This window comes from Helicoverpa zea, chromosome 8 (genome assembly GCF_022581195.2).
Source record: "Helicoverpa zea isolate HzStark_Cry1AcR chromosome 8, ilHelZeax1.1, whole genome shotgun sequence".
Lineage (NCBI taxonomy): Eukaryota > Metazoa > Arthropoda > Insecta > Lepidoptera > Noctuidae > Helicoverpa > Helicoverpa zea.
In genome coordinates, this window is record NC_061459.1 from 3,679,846 (window position 1) to 3,705,928 (window position 26,083).

A 26,083-nucleotide genomic window follows, 5' to 3' on the forward strand; every position below is an offset into this window, starting at 1 on the left:
AAAAACGGATAAAATTTTACTAAGAGTAAAATTCTGCAGTTTATTTTTCTTTTAGTAGTAATATTTGTGCAATATATCAGTGAATAAACCCGAAAAATGCACCTCTCTAAATGAATCGATTACATTTCAAATCGATTATAGTAGGCTCACACATCACTAACTTCTAAATTCTATTTTTTCAGTTTGAAATCGCATGTCGGTTATTTTAGTGTTCTGTTTACGTTTGTTTTCTAAACGCTGTAATTGCTTAGGTCGCACATTTTAGAATAATGATTGTGTTTCATTTCCAGTCCTACTTTTGCTAATTCTTATAACTTATTAGGAAGTTGTAGAAAATAATGAAAGAAAATGAGTGACAATATAAAAGTAGTTGTCAAAGTTAGACCTCTAATTTCGCGTGAAATTGAAGATAAACTTTCTTACCAGTGGCGGGTCAAGAATAATACGCTTTACCAGCTCGGTCACAATGGCAAAGAAAACGGCCAATCTTTCACTTTTGGTAAGTGAAACTTTTAACCATTAATTTTTGCTCAAGTCTTGTAATGAATTGCTGTTCATACGTCACAGAATCGAAGGCTATTACGTTAAGCGAATGCTAATCGAAGAAAATGTTATTGCAGAAAAAGTTTACGACAAAGATACGAACACTGCAGAGGTGTACAATGATATTGCGAAGCCGATCGTGGAAGCCGCGACGGCTGGCTTCAATGGCACCATATTTGCTTATGGACAGACGTCCTCAGGCAAGACTTACACCATGACTGGGACAGACAGCTCGCCTGGAATCATTCCACTGGCAGTCATCAACTTGTTTGAGATTATCAAGAACATTCCTGACCGAGACTTCTTAGTGAGGTGAAACATATTCTAACTTGGTTCGCTTTGAGTATAACTTTAGCACTAAGAACATAAATTCCTTAAAAACTGAGGGTGAATGCTTCTATTTGTGTTGTTACATAAAGTTATTGAGCAAAATTTTAGGTACTACTTTCCTAGCAGAATTTAAAATGAATGAATCAAGGTTATACAAACAGAAGCTTTAACTTGGCACTAAAATAATATACATAAATCTGATTGATAGTAAACCTAATCAGCAAAACGTTGGCATTGTTATCACATAGCTAGATAATGATAAAAATTTACATTGAGATCACTACTACAATACTTTCAATAATCTATTCAGTAGACCTAATTTGAATATTTTAAATATTTTCACTGCCAAGTTCAAGTGGATATAATAAGTTACATAATCGATGTGTGTTTTAAAATATGTTTACACTATTGTGGTGGCTAGGGTAAGTTGAATTTTGGTCTTACCAATGTCTGAGAGTGAATTTGTATGTGGTTGTAAAATAACAGAGGTACAAATTGGCTGTATTTGTACTATATTACACTAGCTTTTAACTGTGAATTAACTGAAAATCCTTTCCTTTCATTTTATATGAGAGAGTAACATACCAACTTACATTTAGACTTTCATATCAACATTAAGGCATATTATTGCAGTCCTATTTACTGTCAGGAATTACTTAGTTGTGTAAAAATTACAAACAAACAGGTTTCATCACAGCTCCGACAATATGATGATTACCCCAACTATTTAAATAAATGGTTATCCAATTGAATCTAGTTATGCAACACAACAGTGTAACTTATTACATAAAATAATTGTACTTTCAGAGTGTCTTACATAGAAATATATAATGAGACGTTGAGAGATCTGTTTAATCTGAGCAGAAAATATGTGAAAATCACGGAATCCCATCAGGGAATTAAAGTGGAAGCCACTGAGAAAGTCACCTCTTCCCCAGAAGAAATTCTAGAAGCTATGAAAGAGGTAAGTTTAGATCACATAATCATTTATTTTTTATTGGCTATGCTGGGAAAAGCCTCCCCACAGTCATTTTTCTTCCATCGTTTGCTATTTGTGGCCAGTTTGCGACATGAATATATTATTATTTTTAATATAATATTGTGCCCTAGTCAATTAAACGTTTCTCTTTATAACTGCTGAACTCTTAAAAATTATGTCTCAGATTTTCTAGAAAAATACATAGGTACTTGTTTAAACAAAATATTTTTTACAATTATTTTGTCTTTAATTTCAGGGAGAAGCGAACAGACAAAAAGGTGCCACAAATATGAATGAAGAAAGTAGCAGGTCCCATACAATATTCCAAATTGTAAGTATTTTAATGCAACATTAACATATAAGTTGTTTTTCCTTTTGTATTGATATCTGATCTCGACCTTCATTTTGTTATCGCATTGCATCACCTGCTATTTACTTTTCAAAACTGTTCAAATACTCTTGTGTACATTGGCAGTATAAACATTAAAAATGCATTTAGAAACCAAACCTAATTAAAAAAAAAGAAGCACTTAGTCAACCAGTATTTTTATCACTCTAATGAGCAATTTTATTCTAAGTGATTCCTTATAAAGTAGTATGAAGAACAAAAAATGTTGTGTGGGCCTTGATTATGGCTTTCAACCTTAATCATTATACAACTGATTTGGATGTACTCTGATGTAATAAGATACACCCACATTCAAGCATGTTATTTACTTTACATACATATACATGAGTGACCAAGTTTTTAGCACACATGAGCTGGGAATCATCTGTAGTCTCCTATATGTATAAATTGCATACACTATTTACATACTTGCATTCTTCATAAGCCCAGGCCCGCCGCTAGCTGTTTGTTCGCCCGCGTGCAAAACTGATTATGCCGCCCTACGACTACATACGTTTTGTCAAAAAATATGGCGGATACAGGGGGTCCGGACCCCCCCCCCCCTCCGCCCATTCATATCCATGTTACAGTCCAACAGAAAAAAATATGTACATGCACCGCTCTGATTGCAGAAAACCCACCTACTTTTGGATAAATAACTATTGCAATACATAACATACGTACATACGTAAAGTACTTGAAATGTTCAGAGTAGGTAACCTAAGCAGTCCTGGGTTAGCCCATAAGTAAACTAAGCAATTGCTTAGGGCATCAATGCAGTGCAATCATTACCCAAGTGGCCTCTATGTATTGAAAGATTGTGATTAACTTAAACTAACGCACTTAAATATCTATAACAATGTTTAAATTCAGTAAAATATGCTATTTGGTGGGTTTCCCGTTGAAAAGTCAACTTATAAGACACATGCCATATGTAAGGAAGAATTATGTAACGAAAATTTTTTAGTCTAAGAACAAAACAAATAAAAACCACTGTAAATTAACAAAGCAAAGTCAAAAAGTAAGACATGCACAGAAGTGAAGTGCAAAAGCCGCGAGCGAAGCGAGCGCAATTTTTTCCTTAGAGTTTTCTTGAAGTAAACATATCATAAAAAGCCATAACGGACGTGCGCGAAAAATATTTTTTCGGAATTGAATGCCTCAACAATTAAACTAAGATAAAATGCGAAATCTGACATGGAGCCGCGAGCGCAGCGAGCGCGAATTTTTTTGGGGATGCAAAGGGTGAAACAGTCAAAATTGATAGGAGACGACCAAAGCTAGGGCGGCTTTTTCCGAAATTTTATTGGTTTAATTTTGCCGCCCCCTAAATAGCATTTGCCGCGCGCTACGCCACTGGTTAAGAATCTTTTATTTTGAAAATGTCCTTTTAACAGATGTACCTAACTGAAACTGGCAGTGTAAGTAAGTTCTTAGCGCTATTGCTGTGTTCGGAAATATTGAAATCAAATCATAAGTAAAAAGATATTGTATTTTTTAAATATTACGTGATAACTCGCTGGATTTGCCGCCCCCTAGGACGTGCCGCCCGCGTGCTGTGCACGCGCTGCACGCCCGTGTTAGATTTGATACATAATAGAGCAATTTAATGTATTATTTAATTATTGAAATCCCAAGAATAAGTGTAGAAAGCAAGGAATAAACATAAAGGTATAAAAAAATAAATAAAACATTTTCTATGATCAATATCAAATCGAAATGAAAAATCATTTATTCAAACTTGGCTGCAAAACAGCACTTTTAGAACGTCAGGATTTTACAATAGACAGCCCCCAAAACGCCCACCCTTCACCACTTCCTATGTGTTTTTGCTGGGAAGAAGAAGTGGTGGAACAAACTCCCCAGCAACACAATTCTGTCTGTATGGTTATAACCCATTAAAACATAAATCATATATATCATAAAGAAATAATTCCATATGGTAACCCAATGTAATACAGCATAAATATATCTTAAAGACATGTATAAAGCGATAGATCACTATACATTTTAAACATCAGCACAATAATACATAAAACAACAATTACAATAATCATATCACAGTAAGAAAATATAAATCAGGAAGAATACTTAACTTTCGTGTGTTGTCTACACCTCAACGTCCACCAGAAAAGTGCCATGACTATTTTAAAACATTATTTCGAACAGTCATACTATCCCGCCACAATTGACCAATCACAGACAAGTAAGCTTTATACACAAATAACTAAATTCACAATTGAAATAAACTAATTTAAACACACCAAATCTTATTTAAAACTTATAACGATAATTTTAATATTTATTTTAATCATTAAACATGTAAGATTTTAGATATCAAATTTAATGAACATAAAACAATTAAATAAAGGTACCCTCGTTTTGATGTGCGTTTACAGAGACAGTAAAAATATTCAATAATTTGTCATTCAAAGTTCGTTTACAGAGATAGTTTAAATCAAGAAATATACAATAATCTAACACCCGCTTACGGCGGGCCTGCATATGCCAAACAAAATGGCAGCTCAGAACAACTACCACTTCATTATCTACCTAGCCTTTTCCCAACTATGTTGGCGTTGGCTTCCAGTCTAAGCCAATGCAGAGAAGTACCAGTGTTTTACATAGAGCAACTGCATATTCGACTTATCTGGCCAACCCTTTGCAAGACTGGTTGTCAGACATTCGGGCTTCTTTTTACCCATAAAAACTTCTGAAGATGTTCAAATGAAAGCCCTGATATCATGCCAATAATTTGGCAAGAACTGTGCTTATGTTAATTCGAATTAATGAACTGTAGTCATTTGCAGTTGGAATTTCTAAGCTTCCGCTTAGATTAGATAGATAAGACCGATTTTGAATTATAAATTAGACAATAAGTTATAGATAATTTCAAATAATGTGATAATTTTTGGACTGTGTTATACCTTCTGTTCAAAGAATGTAAGATTAACTGTGTCATCAATATTTACCATAGTATTTAGTATGTATAGATAGATAGATAGTGTTTAGTTACTTGACTCCTTAGCCAAGGTCGAGATTGTTGCATTGATTTAGGAAAAGATAGCGTAATAAAAAAGGCTAACTTCACTTATTCTTGAAATGATGACAGTAGTGTAGGCGTGAGTATTTACAATAAGGTAATAGGGTATTACATGCATTTTTGAAATATATCTTAAATAAATTCTTTAGTCTTAATATATCTCTAAAAAATTAAAAATATTTTTTTTTCTCACGTTATGTACGAATATAAATTAATTGTTTTATCATAATTTCAAATTTCGCGCGTATTTCGCGAAAACGCGGCACACAACGGACGCCATGATTGTTTTTTGGTCATGACGTCATTACGTTAGTAAACAAACTACAGCTGTCAGTAATACATATTTTGATATGTATTGAAAATTTTAATAATGAGTAATTATGCTCCGTATCGTTGGTATGTTGTTTCTGAATGTGAGAACACTAGTGTAAAAACACCAGACAAATTATGGATTCAAGTACCAGTCAGGATATAAATATGAGAAACACTTGGTTAAAAGTTGCGAGACGAGATCCCGGACTGTTATCAGATAAATCTCGTTTATACTTTTGTGAAGATCACTTTGATGTAAGTAACTGTATTAACATTACCTATCTAATGAAATATACTCTTTAATGATAGGTTAACTACTTCAAGAATCAATACTTTGGGAAATGTGGATAATATTTAGAGGTTATACACTTTTGTTTACTACCGTAATGACGTCATTAGCATGGCGGCGACATTTCGTAGTGTTCAAAGACAGATAAAAAAACCTAAAAACTTTAAACTGCAATAAAAAATATATTTAAGTACCTTACGAAGTGAAACTAACATTTCCCGATTGCTTTTCCTCTAAACAATCATTGTAATACACTTTTAATTTTTTTCTCATCTAGACTAAAATACCCTATTTCTGATTATCTATACTACTATGCTCTTTCAAAACCGAGATCCACTATAATAGCCAATCCAAGTATTCTATCTATTTTATTATATTTATTTATTTATTTTCACTTTCCTACTGATAGGAATTGAACATTACTCATATGAGGTTAGTGGCAAAATTCTATCTCTAGTAAGCAAAACATCTTATAGATAGAATATTAGGAACTTCCGTAAGCAGTAAAGTAAGCTCCTAGTGAAAATTGCACGTTCATCATCCTCCTGCCCTTATTCCAATTTTTATTTGGGGTCGGCGCAGCATGTTTTCTTCTTCCATACTCTTCTGTCAGCAGTCATTTCACAAGTAACGTTCTCTCTAGCCATGTCAACATTCACACAATCCATCCATCGTTTCTTTGTTTGAAAAATGCTTGTTGATTCCAGATAATAGAATCTCGCGAGCACGTAGAAGGGGAAGAGGAGCCGGGCTGCGTGAACGTGTCGCAGCTGAATCTCGTGGACCTGGCGGGGTCGGAGCGCAGCGGGCAGACGGGCGCCACGGGCCGACAGTTCATAGAAGGCACCCATATCAACAAGTCTCTCTCTGTACTCGCTCTCGTCATCAATCAGCTGTCAGAAAACCCTAATAGGTACGTATTTACTTAGTATCACATTTTTTCTGCAATTTCGTCCGAGTTCTGAGGTAACTAGGTCTCGTACCGGGATAAAATATAGTCTACTTTACTCGGGTAAAGTGTAGATTTCTAACAGTATGAGAAGTTTTAAAAGTGGACCATCATTACAAGCAAACAAAAATACATTTTTCCTCTTTATAATATTAGTACGGATTAGATGTTTTCCGCAGTTTCGTCCCTGAGTCCTGAAGAAACCGTAAAGCGCACTGGATTAAAAATGGCCTTTACCATTCTTTAATAAATAGTGTATAAAATTTTGATCAGTAGTTACTGAGATTTACTCGCTTTGCATCTGGCAATCAAGCATAACATAGAAAAATGTCTAATAAACTTTACAATATCCTTTCAGATATGTGAATTATCGCGACAGTAAATTGACGCGTATCCTGCAAAACTCGCTCGGAGGTAACGCAAAGACGACAATCATTTGCGCCATCACACCAGCCGCTGTTGAGGAAACTATTTCTACATTGCAGTAAGTTTTCATATTCATATATCGCGGATATATGCGCTATATATGGTGAATTGCATATTAAACATAGCTCATATATATGTGCATTAACTAAAACGCACAAGCCTTCATTTGCGCTGTCGTCACGTCAGTTGGCTGTTGAAGCAAATGATCTAAATATAATATGTCATAGAAATTATGTAGTTTATTATTACTTAGCCATGTGATCATGGTATTCAAAATAATATTCAGACACTAAAACATTGGATGTAAACTTAACATTCTTCGATTTCTTCAGTGTTTAGACTCTAACAGCCAGTTTCTTCATCAAAAGTTAAAGCCAAAGTAATGTCTAAAGTAAAAGTAACGGTCAAATTCAATTTTTCTATTCGTTTTGCTGTCACTTTAGCCTTGAAAAAACGAATTTGACCGTTACTTTTACTTTAGACATTACTTTAACTTTTGATGAAGAAACTGGCCGTAAGAGTCAAAAGTCCTATGTGTTTTTAGATTCGCGAACCGAGCCAAAGCTATAAAGAATAAGCCTGAAGTGAACGCCGTAGCCACTTCTAACAACACCATGATCCAACGACTCACGAAGCAGATGTGTGACCTCAAAGCTCAGTTGGAGAGCAAGAAGAATATAGAGGTTTGTCTCCTAACTTTACATCACACTAATATAAAAGTGAATTTTTCGACCATGCTTCGTATCATTCGAGGTCACGCCTATCTACTGATAACTTAAGTAAATCATCAAAAAAATAATATTTGAATACCCTCCTACCAGTTGGAGCATTTACTAATTAATTATTTATTTACAGCAAGACAATCATAAGTTACAAAGCAAGATACAAAACCTGCAGAAGTTAATATTGAACGGGTTTGCTCAGAGACGTAGTATGGACCTTATTAGTGGCCCTCGACGAAAACTACAGCAGCCTAGGAGAATAACTATATCTGCATTTAATTCTATATCTGAGGAAGAGCCGGTCGTCAGTATACCTAAGTTTTGTACACCCAGTTTGAAGTACAAGTAAGTACCCACATGCTTTTGTTCAATATTTTCTGAAGTCCAGTCTGGAATCCTGTGTTTTATATGGAGTGATTGCTTATCTGAGCTTGTTGTGACTGATTGTTAGATTTCCTGGCTTCTGAATAACACGTAACAATTGCCAAAGCCTCCACTTTCACGTGCATTCTGGAAAACGGAGAAACTCATCATGATGCCAAGCATTACTTAAACGTGTGACTGTTACTTCTCGAGCTAGCCATTTTGAAGTTACTCACATCCCGGGTACCTAATATTCTTTTGTACCAGGATAAAATACAGCCTCAGTTACTGGGTAGCAATTTAGCTTCCCAACAGTGAAACTGACCTACATTCATGGATTTTGTCGCAAAAACTCGTAAAAGTACTTTTATTTAAATGTGTAATATTCGCGTAAGTGTCAGAAATGAATAAGTGTGGTATTGTATTGCAGCCCCCTGGTGGTCCCGAAGCTGGGCGAGCTGGCGCCGGTGGCGGAGGAAGGCAAGCTCTCGGCCGAGGCCGGCGAGCCGGCGCGGGTGGTGACGCCGCCGCCAACAAGGACCGTCTTCTTCAGCAACGAGGTCATCGAACTTGGTCAGTTCTACTGCATCTATAACGCAGGCTTTGAACTTTTTGTCAGTACTCAGTGCAATAAGTACTAAGAAAGATAGCACCCAAATTCAAGTCCCTTCTCCTTTTACATAAAATAAATATATTTTGAGTGATAGAAGGCCCAATCTTAGTACCAAACATTTGGACCAGTACCTGATTGTTAATGTCTACAAGGACACAAAATGTTACATTGTTAATGTACCCTGCAATTGCATGTAATTTGCATTTAATGTTGCATATTTCTAGCTTTTTATGATGCGTTTAATCCGGTCGTTATTTATAATAGTAATATTATAGATAGATTTATGTACTCATACACAATACAGGAGAAATCGAAACGAGTCGAACCGCCGTAAAGTTTGGCGAGAACTGGCTATAAGAAATACTATTGTATTGTGAACTTCACAATGTGATAGGCATGTGCAAAAAAAATGTGTTTATGGAGTGTCTTTCCGGTTCTTCTCCAAGAGCCCTACCCCTTGGAACCATGCAACTAACTTGACATTTCAAAAGCTTTTATAGACCTATTTGAAATAAGAAAAATTTAGTTTGAAGGACATTCTCATAATATGGCCATACCCAGCAACAACTAATGACATGTTTTTTACTTTATAGATAGCGATGACGACTCGACACGAGACGATGTACCGACATGCTCACCCATTCACAAATGCTATGGTAAGTAAATAACATATTTAATTTCATAATATACAGTGTAATTCGCGCCAAATAACTGTGCGCCTCTGAAGTTGACATTCGACCTTGCCTTTGCGCATTAGTATATTGTTCATACATTTTGATTATTCTAAATTGGGTAGTACATTTATTTATTTCATAACATATTATTTATATTTTTAAATAATAAATTAAAAAAAAAATAAAAAAAAAACATTCTAAATTTATTAATAACCACCTTTGGACAAGTAAAGCTACTCGATAAAAACTGTTTACTAAAAAATCATTTTTCTAATCATGTAAAATAGGGTGCGTTATATAAAAGTTATTATTACTTTCAGGTGCAACAAAAACACCGCCATGCGTACTCAGGCGAAATGCTAAAGAGGCTGAAAGAAATTTAAAAGGCTTAATCGAGCTAACCGAAAGAGAAAAAATGTATTCGCCTGAAGTGGTAAGTTTGACTATCATGCTTTTACCATCTCACAAGTTGTTTATAAATTACACCGTTTTCCCCACATAAACTCCCTTCCTCAGAAAATGTGCAATCTATCATCATCTTCCAAGCCTTTTCCCAACTATGTTGGGGTCGGCTTCCAGTCTAACCGGATGTAGCTGAGTACCAGTGTTTTACAAGGAGCGACGGCCTATCTGACCCCCTCAACCCAGTCACCTGGGCAACCCAATACTCCTTGGTTACTCGTGACTGGTGTGGTTAACTGGGCTATCTACCACTGAAACAATTTTTCAAATCGGTACAGGACTTCATGAGATTAGCGCCATCACAAGCAAACAAACCCTTCAGATTTACAATATAAGTATAATATTGTAAAGACTTATATAATATATGTAAATTATTGTATCTATTAACTAATAAGACTTTGTGTTTTTTCAGATTGAATATATAGAAAAATTAGAACAAAATACCACTGTGATAGCGAAACTACAAGACGAAATTGAAGTACTGAACAGAGAAAGCAAAGAAAAAGATTCAGAAATGGACTTATTGAGAAGCAAAGTTAAGAAGTCTGAGGAAGATATGAAGGCTCTAGTTGCTGCTAAGGTAAGCTATATAAATTAGTTTTTACCAATTTATATGTCCAGTTTAATTTTACAAAGTAATAAATCATTGTACAATGTACAACTAAAACTGTCAATACTGCGTACACTAATATTATGACCTTGAATGATTGGTTGTACGGATGGTTGTTACTTTTTAACGCACAAAACCAGTGAAAGGATTTTGGTGAAACTTTGCAGTAATTTAGATTATTTATCTGCCAATATAACATAGGCCAATTTTTTGTACTTGGGGATGCGGGCAGCAGCTACATTCAAAATAAATATATTATACTAGCCGTTTTCCTGCGTTTTCACCCGCGACCCGTGGAAACTACTGCCCATACCGGGATAAAATATAGCCTATGCTAATCGCAGATAATGTAGCTTTCTAATTGTGAATGAATTTTTAAAATCGATCCAGTAGTTTTTGAGTTTATCCATTACAAACAAAGTTTTCATCTTTATAATATTAGTATAGACTCAAAAAATATTCATATTTGTTCATAAAGATCGAGCTGCTATCTCAATGTGACAACTTTAACACTAAATTGACGGACGCGGAAGTGAGTTACGAAACCCTTCGGAATAAAGCCAAACTTCGTGAAGAAGAATTGCTGTCTTTGTTAGAAGAACTCACTGCTAAAAATAAGAAGCCTGAAGATATTGGTAAGTACATAGACATAGAAATAAAACTTCAACTTTGAAAGTTCAACAAAGTTCAAACTTTCAACTTTAAAAGGTATTTTTGTATTCATGGCGCAATCGTATTCCTTAAACTATTGAAATAAAATATTTGTCAGTTATTTGGACACTCTTAACTAATGATAAAAAATTTAAAACGGTCGCATATGTGGTAATTTGACCGCTTGAAATGGGTCAGTCCTTTGTCTCTCTTCCTAAATCTTTCTTGTGTTACAAAAACTGTATTATTTTATAGGTAAAATGCTGTCCCGTACGTTAGACAAAGAGGTACATTTCATGGATATCTCGAAAGACATTTCTCTTGTCAATAGTGACAGTGATAGTGTTGTCAATGGGAATGATGATGGAACCGATCATATTAATGAACTAGTCGCCGAAACTCAATCTCAACTCGATATGAGAAATCAAACAATCATAGATTTAGAGGCTACCATATTTTCCCAAAAACAAAAGATCTCCATGTTAGAGGACCTGAATAAAAGTCTCCAGGAAGAAGTTAGCGCGGTTAAAGATAAACTCGTTTACATAGAAAATGAAAATACTTTACTCAAATCTACACTGGATACTCTAAATTCTACAATAAAAGAACAAAAAATAAATTTGGAAACCGCAAAAGCTGACATAGATTCGTATAATACTCTTATACGGGAACTGCAAATAAAATTAACCCAAAAAGATAGTTCATCATCCATTGACATCAATGATAGTGCTCTTGATAATATGATAGCCAATGAAGAAAAGTTCATTGCTAACAATGAGAACATGAAAAATATAATTCGGTCTCTTAAAACTGCCCTCGAATCGCGTAATAAAGAAGTTGAGAGACTAAAATCTGCAGCGCAAGTGAATGACAAAGCCTCATTAGATAATTTAGCTTTAACGAAAGAGCTTGAATTAAAATCAAAAGAAATTGATGCATCACATGAAAAGGTTGAAAGCTTAACAAAACAAATTAATGAGAATGTAACTAGTATACACAAACTTATGCTTGAAAAGAATGTTCTCAAAGTAGCCGAAAACGAACTCTCTGAGAAACTGGCAAATTGTGAAAACAAAATTAGTGAACTCGAAAAAATTAATCTAGAGAACTCCATTTCTAATGAACGACTCAAAGAAGAAAATCTTGAACTAACGAAATCAATAGCAGAAAAAAATGTCACGGAAAAAGAATTACTTGAATTCAACAAACAATTTGTTAAACAAATCGAGGAAATGACTGCCAAGACTAACCAGTTAGAACAAGAAATAAGCGAAAAACGTGATCTTATATCTTCTCTTGAGAAAGAAGATAAAGAATCCAAGGAATATTTGCTTAACGCCAAAGCGGCCGTACTGAAATCACAACTTATACTCGGTACTTTGACCGGGAACATGCAAGAAGTACCAGAAATTATTGACAACTTTGTAAACGTTTTTAGTGTACTAAGTAACAGCATGAATACTTTGGAAAAGGTTGCCAATGATGTTGCCAAACAAAAAGAGGAAGCTTTGAAAAATAACAATGACTTAAAAATCAAGTTAGAAGAAGTGATTTCGTCACATAAATCTGAGATTTTAGTACTGCAGGAACAACTTGACATACATAGCATCTCTGAATCCAACGTCAGTCAGGAAAACTTATCATTAAGTAACAGAATAAGTGAGTTAAACAATGAGCTCGAAATGAGCCGCCATGAGCTACGTACTCAAATAACACAAAACGAGAATTTGGTAGCTAATTTAACTCAAGCTACAGAAAACGTCGAGACATGCAATAAGATAATGGATGGTTTACGGACAGAAAAACAGAATTTAGACCAGACTGTAATAAACTTGCAAAAAGATATAGAAAATCTAATGTCGAAGCTGCAAGAAAAGGATAGTTTGTTAAATGATAAGATCTCCGAAATCAATATTATTGAGGAACGAATTATTAACTCTCAACAGGAGCGAGACGAGCTGTTAAATAGTATTTGTAATAAAATTACACAATTCACGATCAATTTCAATATTCAAAATGATATTGGGGATGAAGGCCATGGTGACTGTAGTAAGGTCCACGAACGTATTCTTCTTACATTAGACAGTATAGGAAATCACATATCACTAATGAACGTGAAAAACGTCAATGATGATAGTGCCAATGTAGACGAAATATTGTTAGAAGCCCAGAAGGAAATAGCAGCTCTGACACAACAGAATCTCAGTCTCATAGAACAGTTATCTCAAGTAGAAAACAAACATAGTGAATTATCTTTTGCAATGAAAAAGATTCAAGAAGACAATAAACAACTAAATAAAGAATTGACTATGAGTCAAAATATACTACAAAGTCTACAATCAGAACTTGAGCAAAAATCTGATGATTTAACAACCATGGAACGCAAAGTTCTGGAATGGAAAGAACAGTTTAAAAGTCTTGACACTATAATGACAGAGCAGATGGCAGAACTTAAATTGGAAAACGAAAAACTTAAAGCTCGCATCGCGGAAAATAAACTGCAACCGCAAGCAGTAGTAACTTATGAACATAAAGATTCTTATGACAATAACAATAAAAAAGCTGGTGAATTAAAAGAGAGCTCAAGCACATGCAGCGAGATTTCTTCTCCTCCTAGCCTGTTAACGATATGCTGCAACAAAATAGTAGATTCCATACAACCTAAAGAAAATGAATCTAAAACTTCGACTGTAAGTTCTAACACTGAGTATTCAGGTGAAACTCACAAAACTTACATAGTCGAATGCAAATGCAAACTACTTGCCGCAGAACTAGAAGCTTCTAAAGAAGAGAACTCTAGAATCATTGCACTTTTACAGCAAATGGAAGCAGGAAACAAACATCTTATTCGAGAACAAGAAACCTTACAGTCTGAAATTCGGCATCTTCTTGGCCCTGCCGAAGAATTGCAAAAGAAAATCGTAAGTCATAAAACTAATTTAACTATCTTAACTGCCACCACTAATGCAGAAAACAAATCTCTAAAATCCCAAGTAAAAGTATTACAACATCATCATCGCCGCTTCCACAATGTATGTCAGCGAGATTTACCAGAGTTTAAAAAACAATTACGAGAACTAATGATTTTGTTAAAGGGAGATCCTTCGGTTGCTGAACAACAAAATGCCAGTTTTAAACGATATTCGCTGCCCGATGTGCTAGACAGCAGCACTGCTCTTCCTAACTTTAAAAACGAATCTACTTTAGATGGAGACCTTTTGATGCTTGATACCAATGTAACCATAACTACGGCTGCAGATAACACCTTGACTGGTCAAGATCAAACATGTTTAGATTTAACACAATTCTACAATGAAGCTTCTTGTCAGACGAATGATTTAAATCAAACTGATAACCAAACTATGCAAGACATGACAATTCTATGTGATCATAACCAGAACATGACAGAAATGATAAATATGTTAAAAGAAGAAAATGCAACTCTACGTGAGTTAGTAAATAAATATGGTGAGATTAAAGAATTTACGACAGATGCAGCAGTGAGTCCTGTCAAGTCGAATGAACCCGTTACTAATTCTGTGGATGACAAGATCAGTGTAATTTATGAGTGTGCTAATTGTAAAAGGCAAGCAGAGTTACAACAAGCACATGCAAAACTATTTGATGATTTAAAAACAGTAACTCAAGAACTGACAGAAATAAAAGCACAAAAATCTGAAATCGAAGAAAAGTACAACTATCTGGTCCTAGAAACACCCTCAACTGATATTCTAATAAAGAAGTTAAATAGTTTAGAAAAAGATTGCAATACTAAAATCCAAGAAATTGCCAAACTTAATAAAATATTGAGTATTAAAACGGAGCAATTGAAAAGTTTACAGGATGAAAACGATACATTGTCAACACAAGTTTTTGAAAATGTTTCCGAAGCCGATGACTTGAACAGAGAGTTAGACAATGTGAGAAAAATTAATACTGAATTGTTAGAGAAATGTAGCAAGTTAGAGCAATCTGCCAAGGAATCTAATGAAAGCTTAAGCAATATTGCTACTATTTGTTCTGAATGTATAACCAAAGATGAGCGTATAAAGGCAATGGAAATGAAGCTAATGAAATCGCATTCAAAATTAAACAGGAGTCTAAGCGATTCGGATACCTCTTCTAGGTTTAACAAAATTGTTACTTTACAAAGTGAATTGCACGCGGGCAGAGAAGAATGTAAGGAGATAACCGAAGATGTAGCCAGTATTAAAAACCATTTAGACCGCAGCAATCTCGCGATGGATTTAGATGATAGTTTGAGTGAGTCGAACATCTACCCATTCACTAAAGATTATAGCATTAGTAGCCCTCAATCTATCAAATGTACTATGCCCGACATTCCGGAGGAACGCACCTCGGATATTTATGTGATGGAAAAAATTGACTGTCTTAATTACTACGTTGAAAAGACAGGCTTCAACAAAGATAATGTCGGCCGTGATATCAAAATTATCGATCTCATGAAAACGTTTTACGAACATCTAATCACTCAACACGGCAATGAAGTACAGAATCTAACCAATAAATTGAAAGACTTCGATGAGTCTAAAAGCCAGTTAGAAATCCAAATCTGTTCCCTAATAGAAAAGCATTCTCAAGTAGCCACGGCATTGCAACAAAAAGATCAAGATTACAACACAGTAGCAAACACATTATCGTTGATAAAACAGAATATTCATACTCTTAATCAAGAAGTTACTAAAGCATCTGACATTGACATCAATAAACTAGTGAACATGTACAAAGATAATTTCTTTAAAGTGCTAGACAAAGATTTAGGATTTTCGAGCATGCAAATCATCGATGCTCTAATCAATAACATTGTAAACAAGCATCAAACAGATTTAACGGAAATCAAGGATCGTTATACCAAATTACAAGAACATATGGAAAATGTTACTCTGGAATTGAAGACGGTCAATGAAAACTTGGCACAGATGAAAGAGCAGTTGGCTGCCAAAGAAAGCGAATACAATTTACTAAAAGCCCAAAAAGAAAGGATCCATCAAATAAGCAACGCTGTAACATTAGATATAATTAAAAGAGACAAAGAGCTAACAGAGACACTTAATAATGGTTATAACAAACTTATGGAACTTAATATAGTAAATAGCGAAAACGTCGATATGACATTGCCAGCAAATGTGAATGTTAGCCTTCTCTTTGATCACCTGATTAACAAACATAAAGACAATAACCATCTTGATAAAGAAAAGGAAAAAGAAAATCTTGCTCTAGAAGTGAAGACTTCGAAACAAATCATAGAAGAAAAACAAAAAGAAATTGAAGCACTTCAATCACGTGGAAGAAACTTACAAGAAATCAATAACGGAGTAACAATAGACTTAGTTGAAAAACAGAACAAACTACAAGCCCAGAATCAGATATACGAAAGTCAACTCGAAGAAAATAAAACTAATGTTGAATTAATAAAAAAAATGGAAGAAGAAATCCAACAGTTACGGAATGTCGTTGTAGATAAAGAAAACACTATCGAAAAACTTGAAATGAAAATAAGTACTCAAGTTGAATTAATAGAAACTGTTAAAAACTTACAAAATGATATTTCTCACTTGAAATCAATGAATGATATCATAGTGAAAGAAAAAGATTCTTATTCTTCCGAACTTGTGAAATCTGGTGAGACGCTCAAACAAAATAGCATGGAAATGGATAGGATGACGTCAGATATATTAGTGCTGAGGGAATCTGTGAGGGAAAATACTATGATAATAGATAATTTGAATACGGAAGTAAAGAATTTGTTGAAGCAGAATATGGAGTTGAAGGGACAGTTGGAAGAAAAGTCAAGGGAGTGCTTTAGATTGGAGACTAACATGAAAACTCATGAAAAGACAGCTGAGATTCAATCGAGAATGATAATGAGGTGAGTTTCCTATATTCTTAGTACACTTACAGCTTTCTTGGGTGTTTCTGACATGTATTCCCAAATATTGTACTTTTTTTGTTCATTATTTTTCAATACGTAACTATATACACCAACCGACACAACTAAATAAACAATAATGACACAATACCCCTGCCTACCCGATTTCAGTACGAGATCCAGATTTGAAAGTAAACATGATTGTATCCATGGCACCCTAACATGATTAAAAACTTGTTGCTATGATAACGAAATCCTAAACAACACTTAGCTATTTTGTAATAAAAAAGTGAATAATTTAATCAAAATAAATTAATGAATAATTGATTTGAAATAAAATGTTACAATATTGTAGGTAAGGATAACACTACACTTGAGATGAATTTCAGAATTAAACAATACATACTATCCATCAGTGGACAAAATATTCAAGGGCATCATAGCGATTTTATCAGCACTTATTATTACAACTTTGATCATGATTTAAAAAAATATTACAGGCTAGAAAAACAGAAGAATGAGGACGACAGCACTATAAGTGAGAAGAGCAAGCTAGTAGATGAGCTCAAACAAAAATGTGCTGCCTTACAGAAACAATGCGATTCAGTACACAATGGCACAAATGAAATTGACGCCTTGAGGAAGAGTAAAGAGACTTTAGAGGTATGTTGATAGCCTAATTGTATGTATATTAACTTTTTCGCTAACTTGCTTTTCCGCTTTTTCGAAAATTGGGAGGTTTGGCATCTTATACACTGCTCTGTGTTCGTGTTTTACATAAAGGGCCTGCCTGTCGAATGTACCTCAATCCTGTTAGTGTAGCCTTGTTAACACTGGTGGTCACTTTTACTACTTGCAATCATTTTTCTAATGAATGCATCGACGTCTTAACCTGCTTCCTTAGGTTTAGAAAAGCACTCGTATCATCCTGACAATGATACAATGAATTTAAGAATTAAAAAAAAAAAAAAAAAAAAATTGAAAAACAAAAGAATATTCTATTCTGTTAAGTATAATTTAAATTGTATTATTCAGGCTCGGGTGATTGAACTGGAAACGCAATTGGAGGCGAAATCCCGGCCGTCCATTGATGCTATCGCAGATTCGTCGCGGCGAAGACGGCAGAGCTTACACGACTCCAAGCGATTGTTTGGTGAAGATCATCATGAATTGGGAGGTAAATAAACTGTCCTAGCCAACTGGTTAAAATAGACATTTAATCATACCAAGCCCTTTGACTGAACAATGCCATTTAGTCACACGTTTAAAGCCCTCATATATGCAACGCCTGAAAAAGGCCGTTACTGAACTTTAGTACCAACACCTGTAAATACCTTAACAAGCAAATAAATATTTTGAATTTGAGTTTATATGCCGTTCAACCGGATTTTTCATCTGCAACATTCGTGATTACAACTAGACCATGCTTAGCAAACTGCTTAGCTGTAGTAAAAGTGATAGATTTATTGCTATTTCCCTCTTTCAATCAGCAGTGTATTTATGTAATTATTTTTTAAAGATAAAATTGAGAAAATCACTAAAACTGTTACTATTATATTATCTAAAAATAAAGTAATTTTCTATGAAGTAATTAATGACGTTGTTTGTTTTTTCAGATCACAGTAACGCGGAGGCCATATTTGAGTCTCGTGCAAAACCTGATGACTTGTTTATGGATGTTGACGATGATATTTCTAATAGAAGCAGCCCCATTATGAGACTCAGTAAAGGGTAAATAGTTGTTTAAATAATTCTAGTTAGGTACTATTATAACAGCCTACAAAATCCACCATTTTGTTACAAAAATGTGATAAATGAAGAACTTTTAAAATGATGGTGCAAACTTCACTTAAACCATCTACTGAATAATTCGAACAAAGCCGAAACATTGGGTTGGATAGGTGAACCCTTTCTTGACAAATCTAATTACAACGAAAAGTGGCATTAATTTTTATATATTATTTGTAGCAGCACTATCACTTCTACACTTGAAATTGTTTGTTTGTTATGTTGTGTTATGTTGTATGTTATGTTATGTTGTAAGGTTAAGCAATAAAAGTGACCGTTCCCGTTGGCTGTGTTTATTGAACTAAAAAATACATGTTATAAAGTATATAGTTTTTTTTTTCGTAAATGCTATCTGCAATTCAGAAGTCAACTTTTAGTTTAGCAGTTATACAGTTAAGAGAAACTGAATTGAATTTATTTTTATTTTTGTTTCAGACGGGATAGCCTATCTCTTTCGCGAACTGATCAGGTAATTATAACACTCCGTAATGAAATGGTTTAACATAATACATCATTGTGTTCATATTTCGTAAATGTATAATCTTCTAAAAGTTTATAAATATGAAAATAAATACTATCTCATAAAATATAAACGTCAGATAATTTTGCCCCTGAAAGTAAAGTACACATCAAAATGGCTGACTATAAAATCGTGTATCCTATCTTGTTATAAGGAGGAAGAGCATCCATCTCGGCCGAGCAGTGTGGTAGCAACTCGACGTCGCAGGCAGAGTATACACGACCTGCATAGAAGTGTGCTGCGTCATACGCCTTCACCTCACGGTAAGATAACTAGTATTTTTTGAAATAAAGGAAAATATTTTATTGACAATAATGTCAATAGAAAAAGTTACAGATAGTAAAATATATTTTTTTTGCGCCAATATCTCACAGTCACCGTTCAACATATCTTTAAGTGGTCAGACTGCACAATAGTACTTTCCACTTGACTCTGGTTTTCAGCTGCAACCCAAAAGTGTAATACGCTCGAAACAACGATATTATTTTTTTATCTTTTAAAGTTATTGCAATTCCTGAAAGCTAAAATTAACAGTACCAGAAATCTTTTCAAACAGCCTTGTCATTATTTTTTTTAACTTTATCTTCATATACAATGTATTATCATTTTGTAGGTATGGACGCATCGCACAGGATAATTGATGAAATCAACCATTCGAAACCTTCTGATATGTCCGGTGATTACGTCAGGTTGGTAGCAAACTGCTTACTTCACTAGTTCAATTCTAAACAATTCGATTGTGTAAGTAAGTCAGGTTTTGGTCATGTAATTTAAATAAGAAAAGAAAAAGTTAAAACAATTACGCACTATATGGGTGGTATACTCTTTATATGGGTACAAAATTGCGAAACAATTTAAATAAACCTTCTCTTCGAATTCTTGAGTAAAATACCTTAGAAATATACACATTCTTTTTGTATAACTATAATTATAGTAAATCATAATATAAATACTTCATCATCATCACCTCAGCCGGCGGACGTCCACTGCTGAACATAGGCCTCCCCCTTAGATCTCCACAGATACCTGTTGGAGGCGACCTGCATCCAGCGTCGACGGCGACCGACATAAGGTCGTCTGTCCACCTTGTTGGTGGACGTCCTACGCTGCGCTTGCTAGTCCGTGGTCTCCTCTCCAGCACTTTTCATAAATACTTACATAATTTATTTTTTACCAGTGAAATGACTCAACTGAAAGACCGTCTATCAGCCTGTCAGCAAGAGTTAGAAGAGTTGAAGGAAAAATACAGAGAATTAGACGACGAATGTGAAACTTGCGCCGAGTACCTGCGCGAGAGGGACTTACAGTGTGCACGGTTGAAGAAGGAGAAAACCGCTTTGCAAGTTAGTACACTACAATTTTATACCGAATATTGTTTTAAAAAAATATATAGCATAACCCATTTATTGAGTAGGTATACAATCTTGTAAGACTTTTACTACAAGTACATTAAACAAGTAAACTATCGCTTAAAATAATGAGTCTTGATTTAAAAATTGTTATTGTAACTACAAGTAAAAGTAAAGTTAAATATTCGAACGTAACTAACATCAAGTTCATAAGAACATAAGAATAATGTTTGACCAGTATTTAAGATTGAGTGACGTGTTCCAGCATATGGCAGAATATAACCTGAAATATTAAATGTATTTTTCGAATGAAGTCGAGTTCGTATGAAGTCGTGGTGGCCTAGTGGGTAAAAGACCAACCTCTCAAGTATGAGGGCGCGGGTTCGATTCCAGGTCAGGCAAGTACCAATGCAACTTTTCTAAGTTTGTATGTACTTTCTAAGTATATCTTAGACACCAATGACTGTGTTTCGGATGGCACGTTAAACTGTAGGTCCCGGCTGTCATTGAACATCCTTGGCAGTCGTTATGGGTAGTCAGAAGCCAGTAAGTCTGACACCAGTCTAACCAAGGGGTATCGGGTTGCCCGGGTAACTGGGTTGAGGAGGTCAGATAGGCAGTCGCTTCTTGTAAAGCACTGGTACTCAGCTGAATCCGGTTAGACTGGAAGCCGACCCCAACATAGTTGGGAAAAGGCTCGGAGGATGATGATGATGATTAAATGTATTTTTACAGGCAACAGTGTCAGAACTCAAAGAGAAGTTACAGTCATGCAATCCAGCCCAGTCCATGAATCAGAGCCAACAGACTACTGCCAAACCAACCGTCTCTCACGTTGGAGTTAACACTGACGAAGGTAAAAAAGATTTTTTATTGAAAAGATATTGCAACAAGCAGCAGAGGTACACAAAACATGCTCTTTATTTTGGCGACCTCGTTGGCGCAATGGTCGCATCGACTACCGAACTGATGGTCCCGGGTTCGATTCCCGGTACGGTCAACACTGGTGTGAAGAGCATGTGTGTTGGTTGTGGTCTGGGTATTATAATATTGTTATTACTATTTATCAATATGTATGTAACGTTTAAACTAATGAAAGAGCTAGGTCTAAAAAATATAATACTTCAGAATTCAATTTTTTCTCTCATCCATTTAATTAAAATCATGATAATTTTAACCAGATTGGACGAACCTGCACTCGGTAGTCGTAGATCGCATGTCGTTTGACGCCGAGGTGGAGAAAAACAAAAGGCTGACGAAAACTATTGAAGAGCTGCGATTCAAGAAACAAGACTTGAAGAATACGCTCGCTAAAATGCAGAAAGCTTTGGAGAAAAATACTAGTAGCAGGTAAGACTTACGAAGCATAAGTAATAGTCTATATCAATTATTAAGATATTAAAGGTAATATATTTTAGGCTAGATTAAATTATAGACTATTAAAAAAATGTCAGCCATGTCTTTTAGGCCCATTTTCATCGACAGCAAAAATATCAGTATTTTTAAAACAACTGTTTAGTTTTAAAATTGAATCTGAACATTTATAGTAAACATTGTTTTGCGAAAACTGATGTTTATTTTGTCAATTTACATGGACCTTATATTGCCAGTTTTTTTTTGTCAGGTTTTCCTTATGACATTGTCTATCCAAGTTCCATCCGACGATGCTAATCTCATCATGAGTGTAGTCAATGAATTTTGTACTCTATTTCTCAGGGAATTAGAATCAACTCGTCACGAACTGCAAGCGTGTAAGCATGAGCTGGCGCAACTCCGACAGAAGTACAAAGACTTGGACGAGGAGTGCGACACTTGTGCGCAGTACCTGAGGGAAAAGGAGGAACAGTGTCGCCGGCTCAAGGAGGCTAAGAACGCTTTGGAGGTAATTATTAATGACTAGCCGTTTTCCCGCGGTTACACCCGCGTCCCGATACCCATACCGTGATTATATAATATAGCCTATGTTAATCGGGAAGAGTATAGTACAGGAGTGTACCAACTATCAAACAAAAATGTAAAAAAGTCTATGCTAATATTTTAAGGATGTAAAGTTTGTATGTGTCTGTGTGACTATATAGCGAGCTAGTGGTTCTGCTGAAGCAGTTAAGAAAATTGTTGTATAAACAGGAAGCTGTTTAATGGTTCTTTGTAGTGTATTTGTATTTATATTTGTACTCATATGTGTCTAAGTGTTAGTATAATCATCGGCATGGATATTGAGCCGTGACCTTCACCTGCGCAGAAGTGATTTATTGGTTTATTGCCTTAAGTGTACAGTGCGCAAAGCGATCCCCCCTCTTCCGCCGAGAGCTCATTATCCGTGCCGATAACTATACCAACATGGTTTTTTTTAAAGTTTGTACTAAATACTGAGGCGCTTTGAGCCGTTGTCGCCCGACAATAAACGATTTTTATTTATTGCATTAGTACAGATTTTCGATAAAAAAATGCCCCTTTTGAGTTTAACAAATTTATTTTGTTGTACAGATGAAACTGCACGAGTACCAAGGCACAAACGCGATGGCGCATTCAACGCGTAAGAAACGACAGAGCTTACACGATCAGAACCGATCCTCTACCGTCGAACTACAGGACGCTTCTACTGAAACTTGCGATGGTAAGATATTCCGATCAAACAAAACTCCATACTTTACGTACAAGAAATTCGATAAAAAATATCATGTGTTTATTGACCAAAAGTATCTTTATACGTTATGCTTGCGTTTACGTTGTATTCGATTCTTCAATTTTAATTAACTAGCTTCCGCCCACGATTTCTTCCGCATTCCAAGTAAGCTTGTCACAAGTGGATAAAAAATTGCCAAATATTACCAAAATCCATCCCTTCGTTTTTGTGTAAAAGAAGAACAAATATACATAAAAACTATCGCGTTCATAATATTAGTATTTCATTTCATTTCTTTATACTTTGCTACTATGATTAATAATCCGCTTTCCAATAATTATAGATTTCCTCAGCAACCAAGTGGAGCGCGATGCGCGTCCCTTGACCGAAGACATGCAAGACAAAGAAGTCAGGCGAATGAAATTGGTAAGTACTATCAACATTCAACACTAGCTTTTCCCACAGTTTCAAGTTTCAGTTTCCACGTCCCAAGGAAACTACTTCCTGTATATGGATAAAGTATAGCCTTATATAGGCTCGGAGATAGCTCCCTAACAAAGAAAGAATTTTTCAAATCGATTTAGTATATTCGGAGCCTTCAGGGTACAAACAAATAATAGACAACTTTAAAGCTAAGGGGAAATCTTTAGTCTTCCTCAACTTCAAAACATTTATTTCAAATAGGCCTGTGCAAGCTCTTTCAAAACGTCAAATTAAACAAAAAACAATTATTTACAATAGTTTTCTAGCTATTCCTGAGAAAGTTATACGTTGTTTACAGATGGTAGAGAAATTATCTCAACAGAAGGCGCTACTAGAACAACAGTTGGTGAGCATGTCGCATCCCATGTACGTCGCGACCGGCAGCGCTATTGTACAGGTATGTGTCTTTATTTACATAGATTATTTCTTTAAAACAGGTATATGCTTCAGTACAATTTTGTAACATGAACTTACACTCACAGCCAATATCAATTAATGCTGTAAAAAATCTATAGAACTAATTATTTCGCGACTAATTTCAGAACCAACAACTAACAGACGTGATGAAAGAAAACCAAAAACTCAAGAAAATTAACGCGAAACTCGTTAACATTTGCAAGAAAAGGGGCAAAGACTCTAACAGAGAAAACGAGGACCCCGCCGGCCAGGGCTGAGTTATATCAACGTAGATTTTATAATATTCATTTGTCTAAACAATGTGAATGAGTTGCACCATTTAAGTATAACGATAACCAAGCCTTCGAAATAACGCCCAGTGCTCAAACCGTCTATTTCGCAGCTATAGTTATCGTTATAGTTAAATGGTGCAACCCACCCTTAGTTAAATTTCCTTTGACCAATGCACAAATAAGACGGGTAACGACATAATAATCATAATAAGCTGGACTTTTTGATTCCATAATACTCATAATGTGGTATTTTAATTGTGAGAAATTTTTAAGTATATTTTCGGCATGTTTTTATTCGCCTAAGCGTAAAGTTTAGATGTTCGGAATTATGAAGGAACTGTCCGCGAGATATAACTTTACGTAAATGGACATGTTTCTAGCACTTTTGTTGTAAGGACCAATCGTTGTTCATTGAAGCCACAACTATATAAGACTGAATGTTACAACGACATTCCATACGCATTTATAAAAGGGAATGGTGCAAGAGTAATGTGAGTTTTTTGTGTTTGATCAAATTATTTTAATCATTAATAGAATTTCATTTTATTTTTCTTTCTTAATTGATTTATTTTATCACGTCCCATTGATACCATTAAACGTTACTTTTGCGCTGTAAACTTCGAAAAGTATTGATAAAATGTGATTGTCTGACTCTAAAGCTAACGTTGTGAGTATGGGTGCCATTGTAAATAGTTTATTCTCATAGATATATTGAATGCGGTACAATATAGTATTATTAGGGTGTACTTAAAATGTTTGTGCCTAAAAGTATTTAGTGATATTAGTTTGAGAATGCAGATAATATTTATTATAATGTTTATATTGTCCGTCTGTAAATATAAAAATTAATGTTTACATGTTGGCAAGAACATATTTAGCTTTGCATAAATTCAGTCCAAATAAATGAAAAATCAAATCACCACACACTGATAAAGCCGTTTTTTTTTTCTAGAATTATCTTCGCTGTAATTTTCTGTTTCTTTTCATTCATTTCATTCATTACTCCTAAAGCTTTATATGTATGCATACTTTCCTATGTATGTCTAGCCTACCACTAACTTAAAATAAGTAATTCGTCCATGAATAAAATAAAAATGCACAATTAATTAATTACTCAAAGAGAATGTCTAATATTATTGAATTAATATTGTTTTACTGCAATTTAATTTTAATTCACTGTTAATCTTCCGATATTGATGGTACCGATACAAAATAAATGTTTGATTTATTATATCGCAATTTTATTTCGACATACTGTTCCTATAGTATAGATTATAATTTAAAATGTTATCTCTCACAATCAGTTTTTTAAAGTTGGCTGCAAAACTGAACGTCAAAAATTTACAAAATACAGCTTCCAAAACGTGCGCCCTTCACCGTTTCC

At 34.8% G+C, this 26,083-nt stretch overlaps 1 protein-coding gene across 3 annotated transcripts; it reads left to right on the forward strand.

Moving 5' to 3' along the window:
- The first annotated feature begins 166 nt into the window (after nucleotides 1–166).
- LOC124632809 (kinesin-related protein 4-like) lies at nucleotides 167–25,930 on the forward strand. Of its 3 annotated transcripts, XM_047167779.1 has the most exons (29): nucleotides 167–499; nucleotides 621–855; nucleotides 1,681–1,837; nucleotides 2,109–2,183; nucleotides 6,592–6,797; nucleotides 7,192–7,317; nucleotides 7,804–7,942; nucleotides 8,115–8,326; nucleotides 8,775–8,917; nucleotides 9,551–9,613; nucleotides 9,952–10,064; nucleotides 10,506–10,673; nucleotides 11,182–11,338; nucleotides 11,610–14,275; nucleotides 14,450–17,244; nucleotides 17,745–17,907; nucleotides 18,280–18,421; nucleotides 18,861–18,975; nucleotides 19,468–19,501; nucleotides 19,707–19,815; nucleotides 20,166–20,241; nucleotides 20,730–20,895; nucleotides 21,637–21,757; nucleotides 22,083–22,251; nucleotides 22,618–22,783; nucleotides 23,389–23,518; nucleotides 23,871–23,953; nucleotides 24,309–24,407; nucleotides 24,553–25,930. In XM_047167779.1, the coding sequence occupies exons 1-29, from the start codon at nucleotides 349–351 to the stop codon at nucleotides 24,682–24,684; spliced, it is 9,111 nt and encodes a 3,036-aa protein (XP_047023735.1). In that variant the 5' UTR covers nucleotides 167–348; the 3' UTR covers nucleotides 24,685–25,930. The 3 variants fall into 3 exon arrangements, with proteins under 3 accessions (XP_047023735.1, XP_047023734.1, XP_047023736.1); XM_047167778.1 differs by having other exon boundaries at nucleotides 11,610–17,244; XM_047167780.1 differs by lacking the exons at nucleotides 167–499; nucleotides 621–855 and adding an exon at nucleotides 1,178–1,295 and having other exon boundaries at nucleotides 11,610–17,244.
- The last annotated feature ends 153 nt before the right edge of the window (nucleotides 25,931–26,083 follow it).